General features: G+C 44.4%; 1 protein-coding gene across 2 annotated transcripts; it reads right to left on the reverse strand.

Moving 5' to 3' along the window:
* Positions 1 to 1,463: 1,463 nt before the first annotated feature.
* NOSIP (nitric oxide synthase interacting protein) lies at positions 1,464 to 19,322 on the reverse strand. 2 transcript variants are annotated; one of them, XM_060255651.1, is made up of 9 exons: positions 18,912 to 19,322; positions 11,778 to 11,890; positions 11,097 to 11,202; positions 9,808 to 9,889; positions 8,438 to 8,579; positions 6,894 to 7,000; positions 5,101 to 5,288; positions 4,550 to 4,658; positions 1,464 to 1,663 (listed from the first exon to the last, which is right to left on the reverse strand). In XM_060255651.1, the coding sequence occupies exons 2-9, from the start codon at positions 11,845 to 11,847 to the stop codon at positions 1,592 to 1,594; spliced, it is 876 nt and encodes a 291-aa protein (XP_060111634.1). In that variant the 5' UTR covers positions 11,848 to 11,890; positions 18,912 to 19,322; the 3' UTR covers positions 1,464 to 1,591. The 2 variants fall into 2 exon arrangements, with proteins under 2 accessions (XP_060111634.1, XP_060111635.1); XM_060255652.1 differs by lacking the exon at positions 18,912 to 19,322 and adding an exon at positions 15,922 to 15,978.
* Between the last annotated feature and the right edge of the window lie 450 nt (positions 19,323 to 19,772).

Consider the following 19,772-nt stretch of genomic DNA (forward strand, 5'->3'; position numbering starts at 1 on the left):
CACTACAGCCCTGGTGGTGTGGTTAGTGTTTTGACTAGGGAGACCAGGTTTAAATCCTCACTTGTTGGAAAGCTTGCACCGTGTCTCTGCTAACTTTCCTCATAGTGTAAATATGTAAAAAAGGGAGGTGAAAACTTACATAGGCTGCCCCGAATTCATTAGAAGACACTGCAAGCAGGCAGCTCGCATTAACAGGAAATAGGAATTGTTAAGAAGGTAAAAAGAGGAAGCGAAAGCTACATAGGCTGCCCTGAATTCTCTGGGAGACACCACAAGTAGGCAGTTTGCATCAATAGGAAACAGCAGCCAATCTTGTACAGTCCTTAAGTATATTAATGTTCACTGTATTGGTTTCTTTACTGTTCCAACTCACGTTGCATGGAAAGGGATACTTAATACCCAATATTGCTGTGGCAAGTTACTGCGGCTCCCTAGATAAGTTGGTCATCTGCACACTCACACCTTACCTGTGGGTAAACAAGAAAACAAGCCAAAACTTATGACGGGTAGTAGTGATAACAGGAGGGAGGTCATCGTGTGGTCCAGTCACCTCCAGTTGGAACCTGATGGGACATCTGTTCTGGGAACCTCCCAATGAAAGCAGATTCATAGATCAATCCTAGTACATTTACTTAGACACAAGTGTTATTGTGCCTGCCCTGGATAAACTAGGTAGCCTGATCTTAGAAACTAAGCAGGGTCAGCCCTGGTCATTATTTGGATGGGAGACTGTCAAGGAATACCAGGGTCACTATGCAGAGGCAGGCAATGGCAAACCACTCACCCATACTGAGGTTGGCCATAGTGGGGTGCTGTTCTCTGGGTTATACACATTGAGCTGCCTTATACAGAATCTATCATAGCAAGTCTTGCTTACTCGGGGAGGTCTTGTGCATCACTTGTTACCTGCTCACTTTAACTAAAGATGCCTGGAATTGAACCTGGGACCTTCTGTATGCCAAGCAGATGCTCTACCATTAATCACATTAACCATTAACTGCTCTTGCTGGCTTCACCACCAGTCTTTGACTTCAACATCTGCTTCTCAAATCAACCAAAAAGACAACAAGGTGGGTTTCTCAGTTGGTCCTGACCACCACCCCCCTTTCATTTTCCTGTACCTGTGAAAACCAGAAGGTCAGACCAGAACCGACAGGTTGAAATTAAATCAAGAGTTTTTGGCTAAATGTTAGGAACAACTTCCTGACAGAGAAGTTCCTCTGTGGAACTGGCTTCTTCGGGAGGTGGTGGGCTCTCCTTCCTTGGAGGTTTTTAAACAGAGGCTAGATTGGCATCTGAGAGCAATGCTGGTTCTGTGAACTCTGATCATAAGAAGGAAGGAACAACATGCATCTGTGCTGTAAATGGAAAGAGAAACCTTCACAAGGGACTCCACCCAAGAAAATCTATTGGCCAGCCACTTCCAACTTGACAAAAAAATTGCCTTCTCACCCGCAAAGAGATACATGAAAACCCCACAACTTTATTTACAAAAGTACAGAAAGCTGTCGACGTTGCTTCACAACATGCAATATTCTTCTGGCAGGGAACCCAGAGCAGTGGAGCAGCTGTGCCATGCCTCTTTGGCATATTAAGCTTGCATAACAGGGCGGGACTTCTTGGCCTCCAGCTCTATACCGGACCCTGCAAAGCCAGTGCCACCCTAGAAGAGGAGATAAGGCTTGTGAGACAGGTTGGGTAGCAGTGGCCTCAGACTCAGAATGTGCTTGTCTGGAATGCCCGAAGAGTTCTGCTCAAATGACAAACGGAGGTGCTGGAGCTCAAACCCCACAAAGCCAGCACTGTTCCTAAACCCAGATTAGGAGGCAAGTGCGGGCTATGGGGGGAGGGGCAAGTACAAATAAATTAATCTGTGCATGCTCAGAGGTATTCTCTATTTTAGCCACATTGCAAAGAAAAAACAGTTCCAGCTAGTTCATGTTATGGTGCATGTCCCAGCTTCTAAGAGGCATCAGCAGAACATGGCCATAGCTCCTTAATATTTTAGCCATGTAGCGGGAAAGCGCAATTTTAAGAGCCAAACATGATGGCAACCTTGTGTTTGCCTTGCTTTGCTAATGCAGGGGTGGGGAGAGGTGTATTCGCTGGGCAGGGCTAGCAAGTGGGAGGTGTGCTTAACCCTTCTTCATCTGTTCTACTCCACAAAACTACTTCAGATCATTTCCCCCCTCCCATCATGGAGATATTTTTATCATGAGTGGCTGCAAAACCCATCACATTGGAAGTAACTCCAGAAGAAATTAGGGGTGCGCACACACAAAATGTTTTGGAAAAATTCATTTTCAGGGCTAAAAAATTTGGGTAGCTGTATATCATCGAATGGCAGATTCAGTAGCTGAATCTGATTCAGGAGATATTAGGCTATTCCCAAATATAAAGCTCCATTATACCCTATGGGCCACTAAAATCAATGGCAAAGCAGGGCATAGAATCATAGAGTTGGAGGCAACCTCCATGGTCATTTAGTCCAACCCCCTGCACAATGCAGGAAACTCACGAACTCCTCCCCCTAAATTCACAGGCAGAATGAATGGTAGCTTGGGGGGGGGGGCGGATTTGAGTAGAGGCTCCAAATTTGCAGGGCAGCTGCAGGAGCCTCTCCCCCACATAACCCCCAAGTCCTAGAGCAGGGGAAAACATGTCCCCATGGTGGGAAAACTGACACTGGGGAGGAGGGGGTTTGAGGGAGTGGCATCAAGTTTGCAGTGTAGCTGCAGGAGCCTCTCCCCCATGTTCAAAAAAGATTGGACCAAGGGTTCCCATTCTATGGGAAGCCAAAGTGGGTCCCGCACTTTCCCATTGTCTCCTATCAGGAGAAAAACTTGCAAACACATGCAGCAGTCAGAATCTTCCAGAGAATCTCTGCAGTGGAAAGTCAACTGTGGTAAGGATGCTTGTTTGCAAGCAGCATAAGAGCGCTATGTGCCCAGCAGTGCCAGTACCACACACAAGACCTTAGTTCAATCTGAGAATCTCTCTGAATTACAAACCTGGGGGGGGTTGCTTTCTGCAAGGACCGCAGCACAGAAACAGTGCATTGAATGCACTGGTGCTAAGCAGCAGAACCCTATGCCAACCCAATAGTGACCAGCCCAGTGGCACAACCCTATTTGCAGCTGCTGTATTCGGCAGCCAAATCAGATCAGAGAATCTGATTTGGCTGTATATGGCCAGAATGCAGCTGAATTTTTTTTCGGGGTTGTATTCGGTTCAGCCAAATTGAATGCACACCCCTAGAAGAAATCCAATTTAATATGTCTTCAAACCTCTTCAGTGGTATGATGCAGGCATTATTTTTGAATTAATCACACTGTTTTGACACAGACAGGGACCTGCCATAACCAATGCTCTCTCATCGCCAGAAATCGCTGGCATTAAATTCTGCTCTATTCTGCATATCCAAGACGCAGCCATGCTAATGCGTAAACATGCCCACCTGCCCAAATATAACAGCAGTTTGTGAACCCCTAATTATCTAGGACTCTTTTACTACTTTTGCCTTCTGAAGAAACGTATTGAATGACTAAACAAAGACTTGACTAAAGTAAGTCAACAGTGCTGCGTAAGATAAACTTTAAGGGTTCTCTTCACAGACAAACAATAAAAGTAAACAAGCAATAAAAGGATAGTAATGCTGTGTCAACTTGGCTGTGACGACAGTCCTTAGAATACGGTCTCTAATCGCACTGCACAGGCCTCTGAGTCCAAAGAGAAAGGATTCTGAAGGCATATCTGGAGAACTGCACTGAGGCATAACTACCACAATGCAACGAGTGATGAGTTTAAGTCATTCCACTTTTCTTGTGGCAAAAAAAGGAGATCATGGAACCTGTGTGTACAAAAAGCTATGGGGGCCAGGGGCTCTAACAAGGGGTGGGTGGGATTGGGCAAGATTTAGTAAAAACTAGCTAGATCCACTCTAGGGTCACAAGCTAGTGGCTGGTACCTTATGGGAGACTGAGAAGGTGGCACGGTGGCAACACCATGATACCACTTCTGGCTTTACTCTGGCAGTGATATAATCGTGCGGGAATGATGCTATAGGATTTATCCCAAACTCTATGGTTTTACCATAATTTGGGTCGAATCCCAGAGTGTAGAGATGCCATGCCTAAGTTTGCTTTGGAAGTGATGTCACAGTGTCCCCACAATGCCAATTTCCCCACCATTTTCTCCCTGTTGCCCCACTGAGCAACAATGTATGTATGTAATGTAATTTTATACTGTTTTGATCCATTGTTTGTTTGCGATTTTATGCTGTGAGCTGCCCTGAGCCTGCTTTGGCAGGGAGGGCGGGATATAAATCAAATAAAATGAAAAATGAATAAAAATGTGTGTGGGGGGGAATCGGGGGCTGCTGTTAGGTTTCCTGCTGCAGTAGGGGAAAACTGGAAGCCCTAAATCCCAAACAGAGTCCAACCCATGAATGAGCAATACCCTGACACTTCAGATATTCAGCACAGAGGATTTGTGAAGGGCTATGGACCCTCCTAGGGATCAGGAGTAAGGGCTGGCTAGTCACTCTCACCCGCTGTAGGATGATGATGTCTTTGTCTGTCAGTTTCTCTCCATTCACTGGATCCACCATGTCCTTCTTGATGAGTTTCTCCACGCATTCCAGAGTCACCACAGAGCCCCTTTGCAAAAAAAGGATACTTGTCAATTTTAGGGCAAGTAAAAAGGTAAAGGTAGTCCCCTGTGCAAGCACCAGTCATTTCTGACTCTGGGGTGACGTCACATCATGATGCTTTCATGGCAGACTTTCAATGGGGTGGTTTGCCATTGCCTTCCCCAGTCAGCTACACTTTCCCCCCAGCAAGCTGGATACTCATTTTACCGACCTGGAAGGATGGAAGGCTGAGTCAACCTTGAGCCGGCTATTTGAACCCAGCTTCCGCCAGGATTGAACTCAGGTCGCAAGCAGAGAGTTCGGACTGCAGTACTGCAGCTTTACCACTCTGCGCCCCTACAAAATCCCCACCCTCTCTTCTCGCTATAGCCTGGATGACATGATCACCCTGTCACCATGTCCAAGGCTCCTCATTCCTCAGTCTGGATGCTCCCCAGCCCTGCACTCACGAAGGGCGGAGCACGGCGCAAGGGACCGAGTTGCCAAGCATGTCTCGCGTGACAGCGCACACATAGCGGTCCTGCCGGTTGATCAGCCCGACTCGGTCCACGCTGGAGTCTACAGGGGTGAAGTGCACTGGGATCAGATCCTTCAGCTTCAGGGATCTCCCGCTCATGGGACAATAAACACACTTGTCCTGAAATGACAAGACCAGGGCAAACTGGGGAGACAGGACTGCAAAGTTCCCTGGTGGGAAATTGGATTAGTGGGTGAGAAACGATGCTGAAAACCTATCAACCAATTTTTGCCTAAAGTTACTGACACTGGCAAAAACACAACGCCTGTTTCCTAAAATTTCATATTTTAAAAAAGCATGCATGCATGACACAGTGTTTTTGAAGTGGGGGGGGGGGAAGCATGCCAAACTTCTGAAATTTTGAATGGAATTTTAAAGAATGGAGAGACACAGTCAAGGTTGAAGGGGATAAGAACCGTCAGAGCAGGAGTGGGCAGAACCCCCATGATACCTTTGAGAGGGAACTGTATAGAACGGATAAAAGGAAGTACTTCTTCACCCAAAGGATGATTAACACATAGAATTCACTGCCACAGGAGGTGGTGGCGGCTACATGCTTAGTCAGCTTCAAGAGGGGATTGGATAAACATATGGAGCAGAGGTCCATCAGTGGCTATTAGCCACAGCGTATTGTTGGAACTTTCTGTCTGGGGCAGCTATGTTCTGTATTCTTGGTGCTTGGGGGGGGGTAACAGTGGGAGGGCTTCTAGTATCCTGGTCTCATTGATCGACCTCCTGATAAAGCCTGGTTTTTTTGGCCACTGTGTGACACAAAGTGCTGGACTGGATGGGCCATTGGCCTGATCCAACATGGCTTCTCTTATGTTCTTATGAAGCCAAACCTCTGTATGGATTGGATCTAGACTGAGTTTCTGACAGACAGGAGGATGGAGTTATCTCTATCGTTTCCACTTCCTGCTGCAGACTCCTGGTGTTCCTCTCAAGCTGTTCCTTAAGTTCCAATGTCCCTCCACCCAAGGAAAATATTTGGGGGGGAATCTGTGGGAGGGTGTGACACAAGCAGGAATGCTGCATTCCTTTGGAAATAATGCCTTGTGTGCACAGAACATTTAGTCTGGATCCAACCTATGTCTCCTCCCAAGCTCACCTGCACGTCCACCCATGTCTTTTTTCTCCCTTCCCTTAAACCAACAAAGCATGTGCAGAAGCAGAATTCACTAGATTTACCTGGGGCACATTTCAACAAATGCATGTGCTACAAGCAGGAGAAAGAAGATGGGGAGGGACAGTGGTTCAGTGGTAGAGCATCTGCTTGGTAAGCAGAAGGTCCCAGGTTTAATCCTCAACATCTCCAACAAAAAAGGCTCCAGGCAAGTAGGTGTGAAAAACCTCAGCTTGAGACCCTGGAGAGCCGCTGCCAGTCGGAGTAGGCAATACTGACTTTGACAAACCGAGGGTCTGATTCAGTATAAGGCAACTTCATATGTTCATATCCATATGTTCATATTCAAGAAGCCCAGCCATAGGTTGCAAAGAAGGTCAACTATCCTTCCTTCCTACGCCTGAAATACAGCAACCTCACAGATAAAGACTGAGGGCTTCTTCCCAGAACTCTGGAGCTGCAGGGCTAAGTGCTTTGTACAGATCCTGCATTTGAAGCTATTAATTCTCAGGCTTTTACTTTAGAATGTAGACATGCCCCACCACAAGTCGGGCAATCTGTAAACGAGTAGACAAAAACACAAAAGAGAGGTTCTCACTCACTGGCTTCTGAATCACTTTGCTCTTGGCTTCCGGGGTCAACGAAGGGATCCAAAAACTGGGCAACTGCTTGGCTTTCTCTTCATTGCTGGGCCCAGGCTGGGAGTCCCCTGCAATCCACAGAGCACAGCAGTTGTGTCAAGCACCCAACTCTCCAAGGCAGAGATTAAAGGAGAAAGAGGGAGCAACCCTTAGAGGCAATGGGCATTGCACCCTCTGGCAGGAGACTCACCTGAGCATCCCTGGATCTGTCTCCCCTCCTCCCATCAACATTTACTTATTTTTCTGTAAAACATCTGTATCCCACCTTTCTACCCCATTAGGGTCCTCAGGGCAGCAAACAAGAAGATATTAAACATCAGCTTTAAAAACAGTACATGTAAATAAAATCAGCAAATTTTTAAAAAGAAGAAATGGCATAAAGGAAACCAGGAAACCTTTCACTGGCAGGGAGAAGATAAGGATCCAAGTGTTTACTGTTTTCCATTGCTGAGTGTTAAGATACTATGTATATCTTATACCTGAATTACAAGGTCTCTCTTGGCTGCCTATTATTAGTTTTAGAGTTTGCTTTGTTGGTTGTTTCCTATACAGTCCTCCATGGCTTGGGAGCCTTGCACCTCCAAAACTGCCCTTCCCAATATGTCCTTCTACAGCAACTCCAGCTGAATAGGATCTACTAAGGATCCCACCCTTCAGGTAGGTTAAAATGGCCACTGCCTACTCCAGATCTTTTTGATGGGGGCTCTAATTTAGCAGGACTTCCCCCCCACACCTTTCTTTCTTTTTTATTGAGCAGGAACGCAGTTCTGGCTGGCTTGGTGTCAGGGGGTGTGGCCTAATATGCAGACAAGTTCCTGTTGAGCTTTTTCTACAAAAGCTCCATGTGAAACAATGGTGGTCTCAGGGAGTGTGGCATAATATGCAAATGAGTTCCAAGGTTTTCCTACAAAAACACCCCTGCAATATAGTATCTATACTGCTGAAGCGAGCACGATGGGGACTTCATCTGGCAAAACAGCTTACCAACTGAATTGAGGGAGGGCTGCCACTTTGCTGATTTAGGCAACTCAGCCAAGTCTAGATGGGTTTGGTGTAGTAGTTAAGTGTAGTTTGGTGTAGCCAGTTTGGTGTAGTGGTTAAGTATGCGGACTCTTATCTGGGAGAATCGGGTTTAAATCCCCACTCCTCCACTTGCAGCTGCTGGAATGGCCTTGAGTCAGCTACAGCTCTCGCAAGAGTTGTCCTTGAAAGTGCAGCTTCTGTGAGAGCTCTCTCTGCCCTACCTACCTCACAAGGTGTTTGTTGTGGGGAAGGAAGATAAAGGAGATTTTGAGCCGCTCTGAGATTCAGAGTGGAGGGCAGGATATAAATCCAGTATCATCATCATGATGTGAATGTCCAAGCTTCTGCTGCTGCACTTGCAGTAGCAAGGATCTGTCTCATGCTGCTTCTCATAGTAATAATTATTTTAATGTTATTATTCTGGTTTTTAACTGACCCATCAACCCTGAGATCATGGTGGTTACCTGCCCTGTCACACTCACCTTCCTTGCAATCAAAGGGGTTGAGGGGCTTGCTCACAATGCTCATCTCTTTGTCCAGAAAGCTCTTCACCTTGGACTCTTTGGCAGCCTTGCTCAGCTCTGCAATCTCTGCCTTCTTCTCATTTTTCTGCTTTTCATAAGCCTATAGTCAGGAGCAAAACATGAAGAAGAGTTAAGTTTTATAGCCCACCATTCACTTGGAGTCTCAGAACCAGGGTGGATAAAAATCGATTTAAAAAAAAAATCAAGAAAATTGTTTCTTTTTATTTAAATTGAATTTTTAAAATTTAAATTGGATTTTTTAAATAATATGCTTTTTGAAGAAAATATATTATCATCCAAAGGTTATTCCATCATGCAATGTTTAAATTTTTTGGTAATAAATTCTATTAATCCATTCACAATGTCATGCTCTTCCAGAGGTTTCTGTAAGATTACTGGGCAGTTTCTCTGTCTACAAGATATTATCACAGAACACAGATGCTTGGTTTTGCAGTTCTCAAAACTGTAATTTGTCCGCACAGATCACATGCTTCTTCTACACAGCAAAAATGTTATAAAATGAACAGAGTTGAGAAACAGATCTTAATCTCATTGTTCTACAAACCTATGTACATAGAATAAACCCCTTAAGTGCTAAGTTTCAAAAAGTTCAATGAATAGAAAAAGATTGCTTGGAATGGAATAGATCTGCAGAAGAAGAAACTTGTGTGAGGAGGGAGGGGCAATCAGTAAAAATGAAAGTGAAACTTTTTGCGCAGAATACTCCACAAGACTTTGGATCTTTTGTGTGTATAATCTGAGGTTCATCATATTATTCTTTCCCTGGAGGAGAAAACCTATAATGGCAGACCCAGTTTGGTAATATTTTAATGAAATTCCTCTACCTATTGGTAAGGCTCACATCACAATAATTCCATAATTACCTATCTATAATGTGTTTCTAATAGTATTAAAAATCAATATTTTTATATAACTGTAAAACTAATATGAACAGTTGTTATTCTAAAAATGAAATCTTCATCTAATTGTGAATATTAAGGTTATACCAGCAATAATGAGTCTTTAAGTAGAAAACTATGATTTAAATCAAGTCTTACTGACTAGTGATTTAAATCTTGATTTAAATCAAATCCACCCTGCTCAGAACTGCTTACAATCACCCTTAAGTCCCTGAATTAAGGTTCCAAAGAGACTCCAGGCGATCAACACACTATTTCGGCGTGTCAGTGAGTTTTCACGCTCTTCACCAGGACTGCTGAACAAATGGAGAAACCAAAAGCCTTCATTATTTAGGCATAAAAATCACAAGATGCTTCATTTCAAGCAGAATGACTCCAGTCAATTTCAATTCAGCAAGATGCTTTTACCTTCATTTGCCGGGCAATCTCTTTTTTCTGGTGCAGGATATACTCCAGGATGGCTTCCTTCTCATATAGATATCCATCAGGGCTAAGGAGGAAAGACCACAGGCAAACTGAAAATCACCTTGGAAACCCAAAGCAAACCAGCCAAGGCCTCTTGACAACAGTGAGAATTTCAGGACATCATGGGAATGGCTGAAGGATGTACCAGGGGTGTCCTAGTGCAAAGCTCTGCAACACAGGTCAAATAAAACCATGCATCCAGAGCAAAGTAAGTATTTCCTATACAAAACCTGGACTTAGAAACCTACCTCCAGATGGGCGTGTGTGGGTGTGTCTTGTTTATGATGACACAGACTAAGAAAGGAAAGAGATGCATTCAGGATGCCGGAATCCTTGTGAGCACATATGCAAAGGTTTGCTAGACGGGACAGCATCCTTCATGGTGCTGCCTGGACAGAGAAGATGCTGCAACGTATTGCACTGATACTCCCTTGCCTCTAACCCTTTCTCAGTCTTCCTTGCACTCCCCCCCCCAACAGACTCTCATTTTTCTCCCTTTTCTCCCCTACTATCCTCATTACAAATAGCTGACCTTGGAATACAGATTCTTTCAGGAAGAAACGCAGGAGGCTCAGAGCAACAGCACTGTCCAAATGAGTCAAGAAATCAAAAATGGTGACGTTATCTGCAATTGTCTCTACAGAGCCAAGATCTCCTTCTACAGCGAATGGGAATGCTACGGTCCAATGAAAGAATACGAGGTCCTGGGCAGGGTTCAGCCTTCTGATAAGCCATGAACAAAGGCCTCTCAAGGTTCAATTCATCATTCATGAAATGGGAATTAATGACTAGGGGAAGGGGAACCAGAGAATTGGATACAGAGTACTGAACAAAAAACCAATGTGGAGGCAGCCAATCCTAAACCACCTCAGAATGTCTCTTGCCTTGCAAATCTCATAGATTAGCTGTGACTTGACAGCATTTATTTTAAATGACTAAGACAACACTGGATTTGTATCCTCAGAGTGGCTCACAATATCCTTTACCTTTCTCCCCCACAACAAACCCCCTGTGAGGTAGGTGGGGCTGAAAGAGCTTTCACAGCAGCTGCCCTTTCAAGGACAACTCCTACAAGAGCTATGGCTGACCCAAGTCCATTCCAACAGCTGCAAGTGGAGGAGTGGGGAAATCAAACCCGGTTCTCCCAGATAAGAGTCCGCACTCTTAACCACTACACCAAACTGGCTGCAAATCTTCAGTTTGATTCACTGAACCACATTCCAAGGGCTTACGTCACAACGGGATCCTTGCAGGGCTGCAGGGAGAGGCAGCAGCAGTCAAAGTCCTTGATGGCATCCTTGCTGAGACGGACGTTCTGGGTCCCATAGCCGGAGGCAGCTGCGAAAAAGAATGGTCATACAGCAAGGCCACGCCAAGGAAAAGAAACCTATCCAAGCAGCTGCCCTGGAGCGTTACTTCAACCCACACAAAGGGAAGTGGTTGGTAGAATACCACTGGACCTGCCTGGGGCAGCACTGACTTGATCTTTTGATGGCTGTTGATGGGTTGGCCACAGCTCCTTCCCAGGGCACAGAGAAAAAGGACAAATTGAGCTGGCTGGGAGCAGCTTGGGTCAGTTTCTAAAAAGAGTTTTTATGGGACATGAGGGTAGCATCACTCACACACCTCAGGGTGTGCCCAGTGCTCATTAACTGGCTCAGAATTTCCACCCATCCAGTCTGATAATGCCAGCCATTACCTGCCAGCTCTGCTTCTAATTTCTTTGCAACGCTAGCCCTGGATTTTTTCTTTTCTGCTGTTACTCAGTCCAAGTGCACCCATCTTGCATCTCAATCCTGGCCAAAGCTTCCCCATCATGCAAGACCTCTGAAGTTCTTGCCTGCAGCCCCACTATTTAGTTCCCCCACAACAGCACCTTTGGCCTGTGTCTTTGAAAGGTGTGGCCTCTTTACCTGTGTCTTTTTTCTTCTCGTGGTAGGTGTAGACAGCCCCTGCGGTGCAGTTCTTGCCATGGCGTGTCATGTCGACTCAGGAAGACAATCCAGGAAAAGTCTCGGCTTATGTCCTTTAAGGAATGAGATGTTTTAATTAGCCAAATGTTATGGGACTGACAGTACTAGGTGCAAAAAAAAAAGTTCTGGAGCATGTTAAGTAAGACATGGGGTTACAGAATCATCATGGTTGCAAGTGAAGAAATCAGGAGACTTGCACGAGATGGGCGGCAGAAACATAAGGAAGTATTCATAGGGCAACTGGGATATTTCTTTCTTTCCTTTGTTTATACCCTGCCATTCTCCTCAGTGGAAGCCCAAAGGGACATCGTTCTCTCCTCCATTTTATTCACACAACAACCCTGAGAGGTAGGTTAGGCTGGGAGTGTGTGGCTTGTCCAGGGTCACCCAGCAAGCTTCCATGGCAGAGGGGGGATTCAAACCTGGGTTTCCCAGATTCTAATCCAACACTCCGATTAGTACAATCGGTTGGCCTACTTTACATCCAGCAATTTTCAATTTATTTTTTTATTTCCATCCAGTCTCATAAATATTACCTTTCAAATTCTTTCTTTCCTTCCCCGCATCCTAAACTGACACTCAAATCTGGCTTTCTGAATGGTTGTAAAATAGGGGATCTCGATTGATATAGCCTTACTGCCCCTGTATGACAAGCAAAACTCACTGAAACTTTCTCTTTTGCACAACATTAAAGTAACAGGAAGCCTCTCTTCCTTTTCTTCTGGTCACCCCAATACTTAGGGGCTCTCTCATTGTCACAGCAAAGAGACATCCATCAAAGGGACCAGAAACATTTCTAGTTTTGGATGCCAGCCTGGCCCTATCAACAGATTTTGATGCCATAAGGATTTGTCCCGTTTCAGGTGGGGGGGTGGGGTCACAGACACCTAAAGACAAGTTTCAGAGTTCAGTCATCTTTGTGTCACGAGTGGGGGGGGGGGGGGGACAGGAGTCTAGTGACACCTTAAGACCAAAACAGTTATTGTGACATAATCATGATCAAATGCATAAGTAAGTTCTATTTCAAGTACCTGAAGAAATGGGGTTCCCTGTTAATAAAAGCTTATGCTATAATGAATTTGTCTGGAGTTAAGGTGCTGCAAGGCACCTTTTTGTATTCTCTTGAAGGAGAAATCTACAAAAGAAGGGAATCCCTCTGTTACTACCGGCACAGCCAAAATAGGCTCTATGACTGCCACCTATTGGAAGATCAGTTAATCACTCAGATGTATGTGCTACCACTTAGAACTAAACTAGATGCAACAGAATCCATGAGTCTAGCTTATGGGGGCTTCCTTTATGAAAGGATTTTAAAATTCTGTGAGGGTGGGCCTGCTGTACAGTGAGACATGGCCTTCTCCCCTCCCCCCTGCAGCAACTTTTCAGCACTGGAAAAGGTGAGGAGAACAAGAGCACCTCAGCCTGCTGTGCAACAAGCTCCCACTTTATTTTTAAATCCCTTTTAATGGTGGCAGCATCCACAGGACCAGCGTGTGGACACTTTCACCTCTCACTCAGCCCTTAGTCTACTGTTCTCCTCTGAAACTCGTTAGGAACACAATGTTTTCTGCCCAGTTTTTCCCTTGCAGTGCTCTCTCCAAGGGAAAAAAACAGCGTGATTAAGATGACTTCTTACATCTTTTATTTTGGGTGTCTCCAAAGACAGGTCCAAACCTATGGCTATGTGATCATAAGAATGTAGGAGATAGAATTCATAACAACTTGACCAAGGAGATAGAACTCAGACGTCTAGCCCAGCATCCTGTTTCCACCGATGACCAATTGGATGCGATGGGGAAGCCCACCATGACTGCTGACCGTCCCAAGCATCAGTCAATCAGAGGAACTGTGCTTCTGAAACCTAGAGGTCTCCTTCGGCTAACATAGCTGTGACAGATCGATCTTCCGTAATGTCCCACCCCCTTTCAAATCCATCTAAGCCAGTGGTAATCACCACCAATGAAGACAACTGCCCCAGCAGCAATTTTACAGCCCTCCATCCATCCGTAAGCTAGAGCAGGAACAAAACCCAGAATCACTCCGTTCAGATGATCAAAACAGCATCTCAGCCAAGATCAATCCTTCCTTGAGGATGCCTTAACTGTTAATCAACCAGATACAGTCATATTAAATTACTGCCTACTCAGGTTACACATCATGGACCCAATATAAAGCCAAAGTTATGGCTGCCAATTCAGCTCTTGTAAAGGACAATCCTTCTCGCTTTGACTCCTTCAATCCATCTTGCCTTGAATCCACAATATGGATTCTGTCCACCCAGCTAATGGGAGATTAGTTCTAACAAAGTGCATGTGTACGTGCGTGAATGTATAGTTTCTCTAGCTTAACATTCACAATGTACAATCATGATCATACAAATGGAGAGGCTGCAAGAAATGTGGCTCATGCAAGAGGTGGTTGCTTCTGCTCAGGTATTTTGGGATTGCCAATTCCTCTATCCAGCTGCAACCATTGCTTTGATGCTTTATCAGACTACAACCCTTGTACCAACTTTCACAAATTTTAGACTCAGTTCTCCCCGCACAGTTGTTATTTATGCTGTTTAACTTGCTTCATCACTTGGTTTATCTGTCTGAACAGCTAACCTCTCTTATCATTCCTTATAAACTACTGCTAATTCTCTCGATTTATGACAGGATTAACATCTAACCTTTCTACTTCAAATCCCCCCCAGCATGATCTCCTCTTCTATCTGAAGAAATGAGTTGTGACTTATTAAATGTTTGTACTCAATTAAGTGTTTTAAGGTGCCACTTCTGTTTTATTTTGCAGCACAAACAAAGCTACCCCTTTGCAATGCTCTAGAGCAGGGGTGTCAAACCCATTTGTTATGAGTGCTGGATCTGACATAAATGAGACCTTATTGGGCTGGGCTGTGTTGGGCCGGGCCATGTGTGTACTTATTTAAGATTAGGTAGCAGAGATATAATACTTTTTAAAGGACACAGACAAAAACGACGAAAGATTTAAAACACACACACACACACCTTAAAACAAAGCATGCTTAAAACATTAGCACTTCTTGGTCTTAAAGGTGCTTTCTTTGTATTTCTCCCATGGGATCCAGGGAACTGGGCAAAGGAAGCTCTGGCTCTTTCCCTCCCTCCCTAGGGGACCAGGAGGGGAAGGAGCCTCAACCAACGGAGAAAACTGAGGTTTTGTTCTGTAGCTCCTGTGCAATTGAGCAAGCTGAGATGCAGAAGGAAGCAAGAGAGAGGGAGAAGGAAGCAGACAAAAGGCAGTTGCTCAGGGGCCTGATAGAAGCCCTCCAGAGGTCTGATTCGGCCCCGGGGCTGCATGTTTGACACCCCTGCTCTAGGGGCTACATGGACACTCTGGGAGCAGCATGCAATACATGGGGGACAGCATGGAGGAAGATATCAGTAACGGGGCTGCAGGTGAGGATCTGAATCCAGTGCATAAAAATTCTAACAGAAGCTGATGGAAAATTACAGCGTACAATAGTGTGGGACTAATGATATTCCCTTCAGAGTTCCCTTAACAATGGCATGAGCCCTTGACAATCTCACCTGCATAGTTCTCTCATTTAAAACTACACCCACAGATTCCTATCCTTAAACCCAGCAACTAAACAACCCATTTTAACATAATATATCCCATGTCCTTCCGGTATCCTTATTCAGGTCTCCCTGACTAGAGACATTCCCAACCATATAAGAATTAATATACTTCTTCCTTCTCTGAGCAGCGATCAACAAGTTCTTCTCCAGATAAGTCACCAACATTCCATCCGTTATTGTCTCCGTAATGGGGCCTATGGGAATCAGAACTTTCCCAGAACTGCTTCTGCAGACCCCATTCCTTCCTACCTGCCAACTGTACTAACCTAACCAAGGATAATGTAGCTACTCAAAAGGCAACTGCTAAGTACTTAAAGCCAACAACTAATGACAAATGTCTTCCTTTCTATGGATGGAATTTCCAGTCCTTTATAAGGCCTGCAAAATAAAATCTACATTAAACATGTTATCATTACACATGGGATCCCATCAAGCCAAACAAAACATGACTTCCCAGCTTGGGAATCCATAGTGTTTTTTACTGCTGATCGTCTGAATTACTTCTGTCAAACTTTCAGCTATTGCTTCCCTCAAAGCACCTACCCTGGCAGACCATGTGTTTGGGCAGTAATGGTAGCTGCTCTGGCACTATATAGTGCTCATTTTTTCTGACTGCAATTCAAGTCTCCCAGTGCAATTAGAGTGTTGAGACTATGACCTGGGAAACCTTGGCTCGAATCCATACTCTGCCACAGAAGTTTGCTCGGTGCCATTGGGCCAATCTCTCACTCAAGCCTAACTTACCTCTCATGCTTATTGCGAGGATAAAATGGAAGAAAGGGGAACAATGTAAGCAGCTTTGGGCCACCACTGGGGAAAAAGGCAGGAGATAAAAGAATGAAATAAACATTAAAAAATCTTTCTAATGATCCTTTGAGCAAAGGTTTTACACATCTATTTCTTTGCTCTCCTAAAAGTAGTATTTCTCTCCTGGATAACACAGCCAAGTCTTTGTTTCATCAAGAGGTGTCACGGAATAATTATGTCATGGAACAATATTTTACGAATAGCAACCTCTCATAATTCCCACTCACTCTTTTGTGAGACAATACATCGGTATCTTTCCCACTCCACACGCTACAAGTAAAATCAAGACACATCTTTCTAGAAATCTCATTTAGCCTTTAAAACTCCATATAAGTAAAACCACCCACACACCATCTCCTACTCCTTTTTACTTACATTAAACTACCAGAAAGAAATTACCGCACCCCGCACTATGTTCTTGTAAGAGTTCCCAAATGCATTTACTAGAAATTTTACTAATCACTGTGGCTTAGTGAAAGAGCATCTGCTTTGCATTTATATGGTCTCAGGCCCCTGGCATCGTTAGTTAAAATAATTAGGCAATGTAAAAGGCTTCTTCTGCCTAAGGTTCTGGAGAAATGCTGACAGCCAAAATAGCCAATACTGATCTTAACAGACCAAGTTTCCATCTCATCATAAGGCAGCATCTCATGCTAACAGAAGCTTGGGGCAGAATTAAGTATTATGGGAGAATCACCAGACAATGTCACTACAATTTGGTGTAGTGGTTAAGTGTGCTGACTCTTATCTGGGAGAACTGGGTTTGATTCCCCACTCCTCCACTTCCACCTGCAGGAATGGCCTTGGGTTAGCCATAGCTATGGCAGAGGTCCTTGAAGGGGCAGCTGCTGTGAGAGTCCTCTTGGCCCCACCTACCTCACAGGGTGTCTGTTATGGGGGGAGAAGATATAGGAGATTGTAAGCCACTCTGAGTCTCTGATTCAGAGAGAAGGGTGGGGTATAAATCTGCAGTTGTCTTCTACTACTACAATACAAGAAACTATTCCAAAACTAACTCATACTTATGCTTCCCCCAAAGAGCCTTCTGACTATTAAAAACACTCCTCAGCATCTAGACTTTTACAAAAATTGGAAACATTTAACCCCAGAGGAACATCAACACACACCTCCAATACAGTTACCAGAGTCTCAACCTTAACTTAATCAGATATTTTCTTTCCTAATTAACCTTCCTAAATACCTAATGTTATTCTTTCCTAATAAACCAGATCATTTCTTATTTCTGCATTCATTCATATGAAACACTCTATCTGGTGTTTCTTAAATGTTCCTCTGCCCTTAATTCTTTGTGTGACAGATCTTACAATACTGCTATCAAGGTTTGAATATTACAGGAGGGAAGGCAGCATGCTACGGCCCAGTCTTGTCAGATCTCCAAACCTAAACAGGGTTGATATTTGAATGGGAGAGTGCCAAGGAAGACACTGCTGAAGCAAGTGTGAAGAAAAACCACCTGTTTTTCACTTGCCTTGAAAGCCCCCTTGCTGGGAACACCATAAGCCAGTTCTGACCTGACAGCACAGCACTTATGTATACAAATTGGATGCTCCAATTCCTTTACTGCCCTATTTTGCTTCCATTCATTTCCCTGTCATCCTCCTTCTCCAGTATGCCCCTAGGAAGGCTTATCTTGTCTCCTTCCTACTAAGCCATACCTACACCCCAATAACTTTACAAAGACAAACATACTCAACCAATGTGCAATGCACAAACATACCAGTGTACACTTTTCTTTTTTTGCTTTTCAAATATGGTTCCAAGGAGTAGACAGGGAATGCTCTCAGAACATTTCCAGCTATACTTTTTGCTCTTTCTTTTTTCAGACACAATATATTGTTTTATAGCACAGATTAAAATTTTATACATATGCCATAAAGTATGTATTAAATCTACATAGAAATTAGGATTATAAAGTAAAGCTAGAACTGCTAGAACTTGTCATTTAGATTTCTTGTTTTCCTGCTGCTTTGTTCTTTTGGAAATAAATTTATTTTTTTTAACAAAAAAAATCTACATACAAATCCCTTAAATAATGTGGATTTTTTTTAACCCCATCCTTTCCCCAAGCTTAGGAAAGTATACACAGCTCTCCACTCCCTCCTTTTATCCTCACAACAATCCTATGAGGTAGGCTAGGCTAACACTCGCTAAAGGGCACCAATTACGTTTCATGGCTAGCAGGGATTTGAACCCAGCTCTCCCAGTTGAGCCCTCTAACCACTGCACCACATTACATCTTTTAGTAATTAATTCCTTCAAACTAGTTTTTCCCCTCCTAGAATTGCCCCCAGATGCAACCACTGAGCCAGGGGACCCTTTTCTGACGCAAAGGCAACTCTGTCTAGGGTTTTCAACGGCCCTGGAACTCCGGGGGAGGGGGCATGCTGATGTGATCTTGTGTCTTTAACAGTCACTTGATATGCAGAAATAAAGAGAAAACCTTTTCACGAAGCGGAGATTAAGCATTACCACCTAGTAATAACTGGACATCAATTAGCACTGAAAGGAACACCTATTGCCAACTCTTCCTACCAACTTCTAAACTCTTTTCATTCACACCGCTTTAGAACCACCTTCCCGACCGCCTTCCACTAACGCCCCTGGGGCGAGAAACAGCGCTCCCGCCCCCCAAAACACAACCCACCTATTTCTGCAGAACCGGAAGAAGGAAGTCTACTTTCCCCGGAAGTAAGCGCAGTTCTCTAGTCGGGATTGTGCATCAGTCAAAGCGCTTCCCGTTGCTGGGGAAGCAATGAGCTCACAATAGAGGGCCCATGTCACTGAGGTTCCTAATACAAGAAGCAGGTGTTTTCCTTCAAGTCTTTACGGTTATTCCTTTTCGTCCCTGTATGAGGGCAGGGGTTGGAGAAAACTAGAAGCCTGTGTGGAACTTTCCCCTCCGCACAAAAAGTTTCTATATAAATAAATCCAAATTAGTAGCTGTTGCAGCAAAAAAACCCAGCAGCGCCTGGGTTAAAGGCAAACAGGTTTTTTCCCCCCCTCACATGAGGTTTTATGGAAATGAGTCCACTGAAAGCAAAGATATGTAAGCTAAGTTTTTTTTTTAAACCCATGCTGATATTTAAAGCGCCACAGGACTCCTGTCAATACCGATAAAAACTCTGGTGTGCTGGAAAGGAAGAGAGCTGTGCTTGATCTGTGCATGCTTTCGGGAGCTCTCAAGAACTAGTTTCCGTTTCCCGCTCAGGAGTTTCACCTTGACCTCCTGTTTGAGGCCGTGGGATGTTTCACTGTGTTAGGCTTGCCAAGCTCCAGGTAGCACCTGGAGACCCCTTGGTATTATAATTGATCTCCAATCGACCAAGATCAGTTCCCCTGGTGAAAACGGCTGCTTTGGAGGTCAGGCTTTAGGGCATTATATTCTGCTGTGGTCCTAGCTCTTCCACCCCCTAAATCTCAGGAGGCTGAAGTTGGTCACCTGAACATGGGGGTGTATGGGGGTCCAGACCTTTCAAACCCTCCTCAGTGCTTTTGGTTGAATTCA

This window comes from Heteronotia binoei, chromosome 15 (genome assembly GCF_032191835.1).
Source record: "Heteronotia binoei isolate CCM8104 ecotype False Entrance Well chromosome 15, APGP_CSIRO_Hbin_v1, whole genome shotgun sequence".
Taxonomy (NCBI): Eukaryota; Metazoa; Chordata; class Lepidosauria; order Squamata; family Gekkonidae; genus Heteronotia; species Heteronotia binoei.